The following is a 14,994-nucleotide window of genomic DNA, read 5'->3' as shown; positions in this document are numbered from 1 at the left end:
CAATGTAAACTTTGTAGGTTAATCAGCCCTCTGTAAGTTTCCCCTAGTGTGTTGGGAGTGGATGTGAATCTGGGATAACATGGGATAACTAGTGTGAACGTGCGATTGGTGGTCAGCGTGGACTGGGTGAAATAGGTGTTCCCATGCTGCATCTGAAAAATGTCATTCATTTAGTTCGTTGTCACATGTACCGAGGTACAGTGAAAAGCTGTTTTGTTGCGTGCTATCCAGTCAGCGGAAAAGACAACACGATTACAATCAAGCCATCCACAGTGTGCAGATACAGGAGAAAAGGGTAGAAACTAAACTAAAAACCTTGCATTTTCAGCTCACGGGGTCTGACCATAAGCTGCTCCTGTTGATCATTGTGGCTGGCTTGTTTGTTTGTATAAGTTATGAACTTATTATTTATGGCACCAATTTGTGTGGCAAGTGCCTTTCCACTAACATCGAGTGTGCTTCTCTGAGGGGAGTGTGATCATAAACTTGCTTCACAGTAAATAAATATATTTGAATGGTTCCTGGCTATCAGTGCCATTGCTACAATTCACCACTGCAATACTGCGGGTGTCACATTTCGAAACAAGAACTGCAGAACTTAATGGGCGCAAGGTGGCACAACGGTAGAGTTGCTGCCTTACAGCGCCTGGGGCCCAGGTTCGATCCTGACTATGGATGCTATCTGTATAAAGTTTGTAAGTTCTCCCTGTGACTGCGTAGGGTTTTCTCCGGGATCTCTGGTTTCCTCCCACACTCCAAAGACGTACAGGCTTGTAGGCTAATTGGCTTGGTAAAATTGTAAATTGTCCCTAGTGTGTGTAGGATAGTGTTAGTGTGTGGGGATAGTGTTAGTGTGTGGGAATTTCATCCAGAAGACATTTTTTGGATGAGAATAAAGGCTATTCTGATTCTGATACTGATTCTGATTCTGAAGATAGACGCAAAGTGCTGGAGTAACTCTGCGGGTTAGGCAGCATCTCTGGAGAAAAAGGATGGGTCGGCAACATTCTTCAGACACATTTAGAGTATTGTGTGCAGTTCCAATCTGCCCGTTACAGGGAGGATGTGGAGGCTTTGGAAAGGGTGCAGAGGAGGTTTACCAGAATGATATCTTAGCCACAGAGAGAGGTTGGACAGACTTGGATTGTTTTCTCTGGAACACTGTTGTGGGGAGACATGATATCAATATATACAATTATATATGAGCTGCATTGATAGGGTAGACAGTCGGAACCTTTTTCTCAGGATAGAAAGATCAAATACTAGACGATGAAAGGGACAAAGTTTAAAGGCGATGTGCGGGGTTTTTTACACAGTGGGTGCTGAGTGCCTGGAACATACTGCTGGAGTTAGTGGTTGAGACAGATATGATGGCAGCATTTACAAGACTTTTGAATCGACACGGGGAAAAGGGATGGGTTATGGATTGTACACAGGTGGATAACAGATGGACTTGGCATAGTGTTCGGCACAAACATTGTGGGCCAAAGGGCCTGTTCCTGTACTGTACTGTTCTATGTTCATCGAGTCTGTAGATGTACCAGTCAGAAATAGGACCATGTTTCGTATCGGAACACTTCTTAAGTCGAAATGATGTTTTGGATCGGGACCATTCCTCAGTTTGAAGTAGGGCCCCAACCAGAAATGTCACCTATCCATGTTTTCCAGAGATGTTGCCGGACCCACTGAGTTACTCCAGCACTTTGTGTCTTCTTTGGTTATGTTGGTTGCTTGTATAGGAACAGTTTAGAAGGATATGGGCCAAATCCATATGGCAATTAAACATTCTTGACTCTCGACTCGTGATGGGCCTCGATTAATCTGTAGCAAATTGTAATCATAGCGCATCTCTGGAGCAGTAACATGCCAAAGGCAATGGAGTGCAGCAGGCCCGTTGTTAGAAGCATGTACTGCCCAGAGCACGTAAACCACATCTTTGACCTTATTTCTCAGGGCACTGCTTTGGAGCCAGAACTTCCAGGTGTGTGTGGTGTGGTGTGGTGTGGAAGGGCCCCTCGTGGGTCTTTGCAAGCGTAGGGTTGTGTTTTTCTGTTTTGGTTTTGTTTGAGCTAAATTTGAGTTGCCGGAGAGTTGGAGCAAACAAAGGTCATTGTCAGCAAACACACAGGCTGCTCGCTCTGTTCCCGTGTGGGCTTTCCCAAGTGAATCTCCTCCGCTCCTTGCTCCCCAAAGATGCGGTCTGTTTGTGCATGCCAGAGTGTCCCAAAAAAAACATAACGAATCACCCTTTTATAAATAGAGCTAGTCTCGGTATGGATGGGGGCATCGTGGGCAGATACAGTTCTTATCTAAACAACTCTTCAGACTAGATCCCAACGGACAATGTAGTCATCTGGTGACTTGCGGTGGGCCTGTCGAGGAGTTGTACATCGCAAGAAGTAGTTTGAGGCCTTTTGCTAAGCTTTATCAGGCTTGCCTTAATCTTGATCTGGTGATCAGTTCTGAACACAGTTAATGCTCCCAAGCTAGCCACAAAATGCTGGAGTATCTCGGCAGCTCTGGATAGAAGGAATGGGTGATGTTTGGGTCGAGACTCTTCTTCAAACGTCACCCATACCTTCTCTCCAGACATGCTGCCTGTCCCGCTGAGTTACTCCAGCATTTTGTGTCTATCCTTGGTTTAAACCAGCATCTGCAGTTCCTACACATAATTCTATGAAGCATTTGAACCTAAGCGTCATACAATACGAAAACAGGCCCTTCAGCCCAACACTTCCATGCCAACCAAGGTGACCCATCTAAGCTAGATCCAATTGGCCGTCTTTGTCCCATATCCCCCCATACCTGTCCTCTCCACGTTCCTGTCCAAATGTCTTTTAAATATTATAAAGTCTCTCCAATTCATAGTCATGGTCATGGAGCACAGGGAAAGGCCCTCTCTCGGCCCACTGGTACCTCGAGGAGTAGACGAAGGTGTCTGTATACTGAGAGGGCAGCCATGCAGTGAACACTGAGCACATGGCAGACATCTGTAACCTTGAGTGGACCCGAAAACCTTGAAGGATGGAATTGTAGTTGGAACACGTGTAGGAAGGATGGGAAAATGTCTGACAAATCGTTCCGCTGCTTCGATGAGCCCACATGAAGCAACATTAGGCCTGGCACTGACACTCGGCACAACTAAACAGGGTGCCAGATTCACATGAAGAGTGTGCACTTCATGTCAATGAGGTGTGAGGTAAGGCCACCAGCATAATCAAGGACCAGCGTGGGTCATTCCCTCCGCTCCTCTCCCATCGGGCAAAAGGCACAGAAGTGTGAAAACGCACACCTCCAGATTCAGGGACAGTTTCTTCCCAGCTGTTATCAAGCAAATGGACCATCCTATCAACAATTAGAGAGTGGTCCTGACCTCCCATCTCCCTCATTAGAGACCTTCAAACCTAGCTTTAATCGGACCTACCTTTCATCGGACTTTACTGGCATTTATCTTGTGTACACTGTGGATGGGTCGATTGTAATCATGTATTGTCTTTCCCCTGACTGGTTGGCACGCAACAAAAGCTTTTCACTGTGAACCGCGGTACACGTGACAATAAACTAAACTCAACTACCTTGGCTGAGGTGCTTCGACAAGTACTATCGTGAGTTATACACACACGGGCGAGGACTTAAAGGCAGCACAAGTTTAGTCAAGTAGAGGTTTAGCTTGAGGCAGAGAAGGGGCAAGGGGGAATGAGGATCCAGTGATGGCACATGTCCATTGGCACTGTGAAGTGTGCTGGAAGAGGTAGTCAAGGTTTCAGTGAAGGTAGCTCATGGTTCCATGTCTTTGGAACAAAAAGGTCACAGCAGTGCCCACAGGGAGGTGATTAATTCTTTATACTCTGGCAACTTCTGGGAGTCAACATGAGCACAAGCAGCCTCTGTTGTGCCCATTAAGTGCCTGGCTACAGACACGTTTGTGTATGTCAGACCACATTTATGGTACCTCCAGAACTTTGTGTCTTTTTTTTTGTTAAACCAGCATCTCCTGGCACGGTGGTGCAGCGGTAAAGTTTACTGCTTTACAGTGCCAGGGACCTGCGGGTGCTGTCTGTACAGAGTTTGTACGTTCTCTCTGCGACTGCGTGGGTTTTCTCCAGGATCTCCGGTTTCCTCCCCCATTCCAAAGACGTACAGGTTTGCAGGTTAATTGACTTGGTAAAAATGTAAACTGTGCCGAGTGTGTAGGATAGTGTTGGTGTGCGGGGATCGCTGGTCGGTGCAGACTCAGTGGGCCAAAGGGCAGTATTTATAAACTATACCAAATCTCAAGTACTGGTGAGTGGTAGAGTCGTAGTGTGGAAACAGGCCCTTCAGCCCAACCTGCCCATGCCGACCAATATTCCCCATCTATACTAGTCCCACCTGCCTGTATTTGACCCCTATCTCTCTAAACCTGTCCAAATGTTTTTTTGAACGTTGTGATAGTAAATCCCTCTGGTACCTCTTTTAGTTTAGTTTCATTTAGAGATACAATACGGAAACAGACTCTTCTGCCCACCATGTCCACCCTGACCAGCGATCAACCTGTACACCAATACTATCCCACGCACTTGGGACAATTTTATAATTTACAGAAGTGAATTAATCTACAAACCTGTAGATCTTTGGAGTATGGGAAGGAAACCTGGGCACCCAGATAAAATCCACGCGGTCATGGAGAGAATGTACAAACGTCGTACAAATAGCACCCATAGACAGGATTGTACCCAGCTCTGTAGCACTGCAAGTCAACAACTCTTTCGCTGCACCACTCTGCTTGCCCTTTTCTGGCAGTTCGTTTCATATACCTACCATCACTTGGATAAAAAATTCGGTTCATTAAATCAGAGTCCATTTTAGAGACAGGAACTGCAGATGCTGGTTTACCAGAAAAGACACAAAGTGCTGGAGTAACTCGGCGGGGTCAGGCAGCATCTCTAGAAAACATGGATAGGTGAAGAAGGGTCCAAAACCAAAAGGTCACCTATCCATGTCCTTCAAAGATGCTGCCTGACCTCCTGAGTTACTCCAGCACTTATACTCAATTTTATAGTTCAGAGTTTACAGTTTAAAGATGCAGCATGGACTTGGGCTCTTTCAGCCCACCGAGTCTACGCTGAGTGACCATCAATCAATCTCCCTGTTCACCTTTGTTCTGTGCAATCCTATTTTCTCAACCATCCCCACACACATTGCAGGCAATTTTACAAAGTCCAATTAACAACAATCCCGCACGCTTTTGGGAACCCACATGGTCACAGGGAGAACATGAGAACTCCACAGAGACGGCACCAGAGGTCAGGATCGAACCTGGGTCTCTACGACTGTGAGGCAACAGCTCTGCCACTGTTCCAACCATTTAATCGAAGCAATGTTTTGAGAAAATCCATAAGTAATATTGAGACATGAATCTAGGCCAAACCTTTTTCAGCTGTGAGTTTGTATTTCATTCCACATGACGGAATGCCTGTTTAGTGGGTTATTAATTTGTGTTAGGATCAGTGCTTCTAGTTCCTCCATGGTTCTGAGACCCAGAGCACCTCAGGTTCAAGGTTTATTGGCATCTGCACAAGTACCGTGAGGTACAGGTACAATGAAACATCTTGCTTGTAGCAACATCACAGGCACATGGATCCAGACAGACACACAAAACCCAAGTTGTAAGTAACTTATACATAAAATTCTAAGACAAAGAAAACTGCAAAAAGGATAGAATGTGCTGGAGTATCTTAATCAAAACACCTCATTTCGCTTGGGCAACTTACAGCCCAGCGGTATGAACATTGATTTCTCTAAATTCAAATAACCCTTGCATTCCCTCTCTCCTCCTCCCCCCTACCCTCCCCCACCTTAGTCGTTCCACCAGTTCCCACTGTTCGCATCCCAGTATCCCACTTCCTCAGCCAACAATGGGCAACAATGGGCACCAGAGAGTCACCTGGCTTGGGCGCCATCTTGGGGAGATGTAATTAGAAAGGGAAAAATGGCCCTCCACAGTAGTGTGAGAGGTGGACTGGAGTGTGCTGTTGTCAAGGTGGGGTTAAACATAGAAACATAGAACATAGGTGCAAGAGGAGGCCATTCGGCCCTTCGCGCCAGCACCGCCATTCAATACGATCATGGCTGATCATCCAAATGAAGGCTGTGGATGTACAAGGAACAGATGCTGGGTTACAATAAATACGGCACAAAGTGCTGGTGTAACCCGGCAGGTCAGACAGCATCTCTGGAGAAAAAAGAATGGGTGATGTTTCAGGTTGGGACACTGCCCACGTAGAAAAAAGCATTCCAGATCTGTGAGCAGTCTGAAGAAGGGTCTCGACCCGAAACGTTACCCATTCCTTCTCTCCTGAGATGCTGCCTGACCTGCCGAGTTACTCCAGCATTTTGTGAAATAAATACCTTCGATTTGTACCAGCATCTACAGTTTTTTCTTACAATACTAGATCTGTGAGCAGTCAGAGGAGCCCATTCCCTGGCGTTTGACCCACAATGGACATAATGAGCGCCACCAACACGCAGTCTGCTGGGGACGGTTCTCGTGTGCAGTCAGTAATTTAATCCTTTGGGTACCAGGGTGGCAATTTGTAAAGACTTTTAATGACTCTTCGACCATTACCCGGGTGTTGATGCAACATTGACTGGCAATAGGCACAAAATGCCGGAGTAACGCCATGGGTCAGGCAGCATCTCTGGGGAAGAAAGGAATAAGTGGCATTTTGGGTCAAAGCGTCAAATATTCCTGTTCTCTAGAGATACGCCTGACCCACTGAATTACTCCAGCATTTTGTGTCTATCTTCGATATAAACCATCATCTGTATTTTCCTTCCTACACATTTTGACTGAAAATACCTCCTTCAACTTAGTTCATAAGTCATACGAGTACAAAGACGTAAGCCATTTGGCCCTCAAGTCCACTCTGCCGTTCAGTCATGGCTGATATTCTCCTGCCTTTTCCCCATAACCCTTGACACACTTACTAATCAAGTATCTGTTAATCTCTGCCTTAAAAATACCCATACTAAATACTAAGCTGATCTCCTCTTCTTCTGTCTTCTAAAACCCCTTGCTTCTCTAGGGAACATAGGCCATTGACAAATCTCCTCCACCTCATTCGGTTGTTGGCGGTTCTTTCGAGATCTCCCCAGTTGAGCCCACTCCCAGATATTTCTGCCTGGACACCTCTTCTCCAACTGTTCCTGGGGCGACCTCTTTTCCTTTTTCCTTGGGGGTTCAATTTCAGGGCTTGCCGGGTGATGTTTGTGGCAGGTTTGGTGAGGGTGTGTCTAATCCAAAAGCTGATCTCCTGGTAATTTGTTACGTTTAACTCCAATAAGAAAAAAAGACTAGTTTTTACATGGCACCTTTTACGTTAACGATTGTTCCAATGCACTTGGCAGACGCACAGTTATTATTTGTGTGGTTACTTTTATAATTCAGGAAATGTTGGCCGCTAACATTATTGATGGGTCAACCTTCAGACAGGAAGCTCCCACAACTATGATAACCGTTTGGCACAGTGGTGCAGCAGTAGAGTTGCTGCCTTACAGCGCCAGAGACCCGGGTTCAATCCTGACTACGGGTGCTGTGTCGACTGAGTTTGTACGTTCTCCCCATGACCATATGGGCTTTCTCACCCATCTACTCATTGAAGCTAGCAATGGGATTCAAGAAAAATTGTTGTGGCGATAATAATCCTGGACAAAATCATTAGAGGAATAGATCGAGTAGACGCACAGAGTCTCTTGCCCAGAGTAGGGGAATCGAGAACCATATGTTTAAGGTGCGGGGGGGGGGGGGGGAGATTTAATAGGAACTTGAGGGGTAACATTTTCACACAAAGAGTTTAGTTTAGTTTAGAGATACAGCACAGAAACAGGCCCTTCGGCCCACCGAATCTGAGCGGCCCACACTAACACGCTCCTGCACACTAGCGACAATTTACAATTTTACCAAAGCCAATTAAACCTGTATGTTTTTGGAATGCGGGAGGAAACCAGAGCACCTGGAGGAAACCCACGCAGGTCACGGGGAGAATGTTCAAACTCCGTACAGACAGTACCTGTAGTCAGGATCTCTGGAGCTGTAAGACAGCAACTCTACCGCTGCGCCACCATGGTGTGTGGGACGAACTGCTGGAGGAGGTAGTTGGGGCAGGTACTATCGCAACGTTTAAGAACCATTTAGACAGGTACATGGATAGGACAGGTTTAGAGGGATACTAAACCAAGTGGACCCGTTGGGCCCAAACCTCTCCTGCATTGGTGCAGCACCTTCTACTCCCCCCTCCTCCTCCCCACTTCCCTCTCCCCCTCCCTCCTCCCCCCTCCCCTCCCCCTCCCCTCCTCTCTCCACCCCCTTCCCCCCCCACGATCCCCCTCAACCCCCCTTATCCTCCCCCCCTCCCTCCATCCCCCTCCCTCTCTAGGAGATAGATTTAAACTTTTAAAATGTGAATAATTTTAAAAATATAACGCCGATTTCAATGAAACGTCTTTCATTAGCACCAAAGGGACGGCGCTGAGTAAAGTGGGCCTAAAATCGTCGCGCTATCATGTACCGTTTTGGCTGTAGTTCAGGAACAAACAAACAAACAAACGAGAGTTTTAGTGTATCGATGGGCCAAACGCAGACAGGTGGGACTAGTGCAGATGGGACATGTTGGCCAGTGTAGGCAAGTTGGGCCAAAGAGCCTGTTTCCACGCTGCATGACTCTAATCAACAACCTGTCAGCAAAGCTACTTAAATCAGAGTGAGGATGTCAAGGCATTGTCAAACTTTACTACTGGGCACTTTACTATATATTACTAACTCTAATTTTGATAATTGAGTGGTTCTGGAACACTAGTGGTTCTGGAGAGGTTTCATTAGTCAAGGAAATTGAAGTTGGTGAAATTCGAAAGACCGTCCTTTGTCTAAATGAAGAGGTGTAGGAGAAGTGTGGTCTTTGTTACTTTCTTTTTATAAGCATTTTTCCCTCTTTTGTTCTTAGTTCAATGGATCTCCAGGCTCAACGTGGAAGATTGGATTCCTTTGATTTTAAAATAATTTACTCTTTGAAAGATAAAATTGTCATCAATCAGACACGCAAATTCATACCTTTGTAGCCATTGAGGAAACATTTCCACTCCTGTTGGACAAAGCCATTGCAAACCTCATCTAAAGTCCAGGGGCAGGACATAGAAACATAGAAAATAGGCACAGGAGTAGGCCATTGGGCCCTTCAAGCCAGCACTGCCATTCAATATGATCATGGATGTTCATCCAGAATCAGTACCCCGTTCCTGCTTTTTCCCCATATCCCATGATTCCGTTAGCCCCAAGAGCTAAATCTAATTCTCTCATGTACAAAGACATGTGCAAAGATGTAAAGATTTGGGTAAACACGATGGTGCAATGTAGCTTTGCTGCCTTACAGCGCCAGAGACCCAGGTCTGTATGGAGTTTGTACATTCTCCCTGCGACTGCGTGGGTTTTCTCCGGGTGCTCTGGTTTCCCCCCACGCTCCAAAGACGTGCAGGTTTGTAGGTCAATTGGCTTCAGTAAAAATTGTAAATTGCCCCTCGTGTGTGTAGGACATGGCTGGTGTATTGGTGTGATCGCTGGTCGGCACAGACTCAGTGGGCTGTTTCCATACTGTATCTCCAAACTCAACTAAACTATAAACGAAACTAATGCCGGTGGAGAAAGGAACTGCAGACGCTGGTTTACACTGAAGATAGACACAAAGTGTTGGAGTACTCAGTGGGTCAGGCAGCGACTCTGGAGAAAAAAGGATGGGTAACATTTCGGGTCAGGACGCTTCTTCAGGCTGTTTTGAACAGGTGGGGTGGATTTGGGAGAATGAAATGGGTAGATGATAGAAAATATGAGAGAATGAAAAACAGAATTGGTGTAAAGAGACACAAAGTGCTTCAGTAAAAAATTGTAAATTGCCGCAGTAGTAAACCCACATGTGCAGTTCCTTGTGTCTCCTTGGTATAAAGTAACATGTTTCAATTTGATAAATAAAAGCCACCTGTTCATTTTGGATCATGTTTATTTAACAGAACTTTTCTTCCTGTTTCAGGAATTTTTTGATCATGCAAAAGCACTTTGGGATGACGAGGGTGTGAAGGCGTGCTTCGAGAGGTCCAACGAGTACCAGCTCATCGATTGTGCACAGTAGTGAGTACACACCATCTGGTCCCACCACATTTGGAGTATTGTGAGCAGTTTTGGGCCCCCATATCTGAGGAAGGATGTGCTGGCTCTGGAGAGGGCCCAGAGGAGGTTGACGAGAATGATCCCAGGAATGAGTGGGTTAACATATGATGAGTTTTTGAAGGCACTGGGCCTGTACTCGCTGGAGCTTAGAAGGATGAGGGAGGAACCTCCGAATAGTGAAAGGCCTGGATAGAGTCGATGTGGAGAGGATGTTTCCACTAGTGGGAGAGTCTAGGACCAGAGGCCACAGCCTCAGAATAAAAGAACGTACCTTTAGAAAGGAGATGAGGAGGAATTTATTTAGTCAGAGGGTGGTGAATCTGTGGAATTCATTGCCACAAATGGCTTTGGAGGCGGTTAATGGATATTTTTAAGGTGGAGATTGAAAGATTCTTGATTAGTAAATGTGTCAGGGGTTATGGGGTGGACCCCAGGAGAGTGGGGTTGAGAGGGAAAGATGGATCAGCCATGATTGAATGGCAGAGTAGACTTAGAAACATAGAAAATAGGTGCAGGAGGAGCCCAATTTGGCCCTTCGAGCCAGCACCGCCATTCATTGTGATCATGGCTGATCGTCCACAATCAATAACCCGTGCCTGCCTTCTCCCCATATCCCTTGATTCCACTAGCCCCTAGAGTTCTATCTAAATCTCTCTTAAATCCATCCAGTGATTTGGCCTCTCTTAAATCCATCCAGTGGTTTTACTTGATGGGCCGAATGGCCTAATTCTGCTCCTATAACTTGTGATTGTTGCAGCTCTACTACATTCAAAAAAGAAGTCTTCTTATCTTAAGCTGCACAGCGAGGCTGAAGTGTTTGAAGGTTTTACAAAATGTTACAATGACCTCAACTCTGGGCATGGACAGCAATGTTTCCGAAGTGCGAGCCAAAGTTGATGTGTACTTTGTTGGAATTTCGGTAGCTCTGTGAGGTAGCAGAATGGTGAAGAATTAGAGGGCCTCAATTGCATTGCTCTGCATTGGGCTGTGGAATCAGTGTCCTGCTATGACTGTGTTTGTTTGGTCAGCACTGTGGTGCAACGGTGCAGTTGGTTGAGGTGCTACCTCACAGCGTCAAAGACCCACGCTCAATCCTCATCTATCTGTGTGGAGTTTGCACGCTGGCCCTGTGACCTCGTGGGTTTCCTTCAGGTGCTCCGGTTTCCTTTCGCATCCAAAGACGTGCAGGCAGACAGATTAACTGGCTATTGTAAATTACCCCTTGTGTGTAGATAAGAAGTAGAATCTGGGGGAAGTGGTAAGAATATGGAGAATATAAAAAGAGGGTTCAATGCAGGATCGGTGTAAATCAGTGGTAGATGGTCAGGATGAAGTGGATGGGCTTTGGGGCCTGTTTCTGTAGGTTCTTAGAGTCACACAGCACGGAAACAGACCCTCTGTCACAACTTGTCCATGCTGACCAAGAGGCCCCATCTGCACTAGTCCCACCTGCCCGCATTTGGTCCATACTGCTCAAAATCCTTCCTTTCCATGTACCTGTCCAAATGTCTTTTAAATGTTTAGTTTAGCTTTCGTTTAGAGACAGATTAGCTTTAGTTTAGCATGGAAACAGGCCCTTCGGCCCACTGTTCATACTAGTTATATGTTATCCCACTTTCTCATCCATTCCCTACTCATTTGGATCAATTTACAGAGACTGAATAACTTACTAACCTCCCGCGACTTTGGGATGTCGGAGGAAACCCACGCGGTCACAGGGAGAACGTGCAAACAACACACAGACGGCATCCGAGGTCAGGATTGAACTGGAGTCACTGGTTCTGTGAGGCACTGGCTCGACCAGTATTTGTAGGACCAAACATTGTGTAGTTCTCTCTCTCTCTCTGACTCTAAGTCTAATTGTCACTGGGGAGCTGGCATTGTATTGAGCATACACAGTGAAAATGTGTTTATTTTGTCACTTTTAAGCAGTGAATAAGACTCCCCATGCTATTCACGTGGTAAAATCCTAATTGAGCCTGATAACTATTTCTACAGCCAACTAGTATTCCCATTTATTACTTGGCAATGTTTCTTTGATTTAAAATATATATATATATATATATATATATATATATATATATATATATATATATGCACCGCAATGCAAATGTTATTGTCGAGCTGGATTTAATTACACCCTCAGAAATATGTTTTGACTCTGTTTACAAAACTGGATTTTTAAATAGCTCTGCTGTATTTATGACTGTGGTCTTGTTTTGTATTGCGTTCTGGTCCGATGGTACTATATTGTTACATGTACCTTGGTGCAGTGAAATTATTTTTTTTGCGTACAGGTCAGTAAAATTCTTACTATACATAGGCATGATGATGCAAGAGTGTAATGATAGTAGATTACACCGAGACAGTACACAAGAATCACCACGTTTCCAGCGACATTTTGTATGATTCTACTCCAAGGTTGTTGAAAATGTGGAATCTTATCTTGGCCATAATGACCCCTTGCCTTGCTGGCAGCAGTGGGTCAGAGTGGCAGAGGTCGGCCTGGCCAGGCGATGTTGTCGGTGTCCTCCACCGCTCCGTGCTATTGCAGGCCACGTCCCATCCATGCGCATGGCCCCTTGGAGTGCCGCCCAATCTAATCGAGTCCCAGGTTGCTGCAAGGCCTCCAGCGGCCCACTCCACCAACGCCCCGATCCTGACACGTTGTCTCACGAATACACCACCCCTTGCCTAACACAGCCACCATTCGACTTCCGTGTCCCAGGGTACCGCCCACAGCCGATCTCAGAGCACCCAGAGCGCCACCAGGTGTGCGGGAGGTGCATTCGCAGCCCGCTCACCGGCTCCATTGTTCTACTGCGTCAATGGCTGCCACCGCCATCTTGAATCAACAAGTTAAGTTTGTTGTCATTAGCAAACGTGGCGTGGGGTGGTGCAGGTACAATGAGAAATCTTGCTTGTAATCTAGTGGAACATTTGCATCGTGGCACTTGCTGTTGGTCTCCCAGAATGTGCACCGATTGTGCTGTGCAAACTGTACCGAGGGAGACGGACAGATAGGGGAGAGGTCGCGAGTGTGTAGATGCTTCATCAAATATCTATTGGATCATGTTAGCTGCAGGAATGGTTGGGCATTAAGCCACAAGAGGCCTCCGTCTGGTTTAATTTTGACTGGGACAAATCTATGGGTTTGCACCAAGATAAATATTTCACAAACTCTTTAAAACATTTTTGTTTTGGTGCAAGGGAAAGGGTCTTTGTCCGTGTGTAGGGCCCAGATGATTAATTGGTAAAAGAAAACAGTATTGTGAGGAAAACTCACCAGGAATAAAAGGAGTGAAGAACATCATTGAGTCGTAGAGCCTTACAGCAGAAAAACAGGCCCTTCGGCCCAACTCATCTATACTGACCAAGGTGCCTCGTTTCAGCTAGTCCCATTTGCCCTGCGTTTTGTGCAAATGGGAGAAGCAGAAATGCAGATATTACAAAATGACAATACCTTGAATGCAGGAAGAACAGAAAGTGTGTGAAATGCTGTCGTCTGAAATTGGTGAGTTAGATGGTAGATGATGATGATAACTGGGACTTCCCAGGATAACAGTATGAAGACTGTGAGGATCTTGTCAGTCAGCTCCTGAACAAGAGTGGGGTCAGGCTTCTAAGTCACCCTTGGCATCTCACCCACATCGCAAATGTATTTTTAAAAACTATAACACATGCGTTCTGGGAACTTCTTTGCTCTTTGGCAGATGAAGGCCCAAGCAGGCACATGTTGCACAGCTGGTATAACGATTCCACATTACGTCACTATGATTTTATACCCAGTTCTTTGGCTACTATGTTTTATACAGTGGTTTGGCTTCTGGTATTTGGAAGTCCACAGGCACCATTTGGTAATCAAGAAATTTTGTTCATCGATAAGGCCTCGATTTGGAACATTTCTGTTTAGACTTTAAAGATACAGCTCGGAAACAGGACACTTCGGCCCAACGAGTCCATGCCGACCAGCGATCTCCCCGTACACTAGCACTAACCTACCCACTAGGGCCAATTTTACAACTTACCAAAGCCAATTAAGTTACAAACCTGTACGACTTGGGAGTGTGGGAGGAAACCAGAGCACCCGGACAAAACCCACGTGGGTCACAGGGAGGACGTACAAACTCCGTACAGAAGCGCGCGCAGTTAAGATGGAACCCGAGCCTCTGGCTCTGTAAGGCAGCAACTCTGCCGCTGGGCCAGTTATTTTTGATCGGTTGGGTTTGTTTACCCTGGAGAGAAGGAGGATGAGTGACGCGCAAAATTACAAAGGGGATAAACAGGGTAGATGGCACCATTTTTTTCCCTCTTGATTGGGGTATCTAAAACAAAGAAACAAAGATATAAGCTGAGAGGTAGGAACTCTAGAGGGGATTTGAAGGGGATTGTGTTCACCAGGAGAAAATTTGGAATCTGGAATGTTCTGCCTGAGAAGATAGTGGAGGCAGGTAGTCACAACATTTAAAAGTTCAATGGTACTTTATTGTCCCAGTTCAGTTCAGTGAAAATATTACTATTAATCAGCACAATCTTGGACCTTCTTTTGCCCAGAATAGAGGAATCGAGAACCAGAGGACATAGGTTTAAGTTGAGAGGGGGAAAGATTTAATAGGAACCTGAGGGGTAACCTTTTTACCCAAAGGATGGTAGGTGTAGGGAACGAGCTGCCGGAGGAGGTAGTTGAGGCAGGTACTATTTGCAATGTTTAAGAAACATTTAAAATGGATAGGATGTGGGCCAAACACGGGCAGGTGGGACTAGTGTAGATGGGGCTTGTTGGTCTGCATGGGCAAGTT

At 45.8% G+C, this 14,994-nt stretch overlaps 1 protein-coding gene across 2 annotated transcripts in view; it reads left to right on the top strand.

Moving 5' to 3' along the window:
* Positions 1-14,994, top strand: part of LOC144592886 (guanine nucleotide-binding protein G(s) subunit alpha-like) — a 219,896-nt gene that overhangs the window by 135,751 nt on the left and 69,151 nt on the right. For both annotated transcript variants that reach the window (XM_078398091.1, XM_078398092.1), the window contains exon 5: positions 10,059-10,156. In XM_078398091.1, coding sequence (XP_078254217.1) covers positions 10,059-10,156 — 98 coding nt within the window. The remainder of the gene's footprint in view (positions 1-10,058; positions 10,157-14,994) is intronic.

The sequence above is a fragment of the Rhinoraja longicauda genome, chromosome 4 (genome assembly GCF_053455715.1).
Source record: "Rhinoraja longicauda isolate Sanriku21f chromosome 4, sRhiLon1.1, whole genome shotgun sequence".
In the NCBI taxonomy this organism is placed as follows: Eukaryota; Metazoa; Chordata; class Chondrichthyes; order Rajiformes; family Arhynchobatidae; genus Rhinoraja; species Rhinoraja longicauda.
This window is presented reverse-complemented; position numbering and strand designations above follow the sequence as displayed.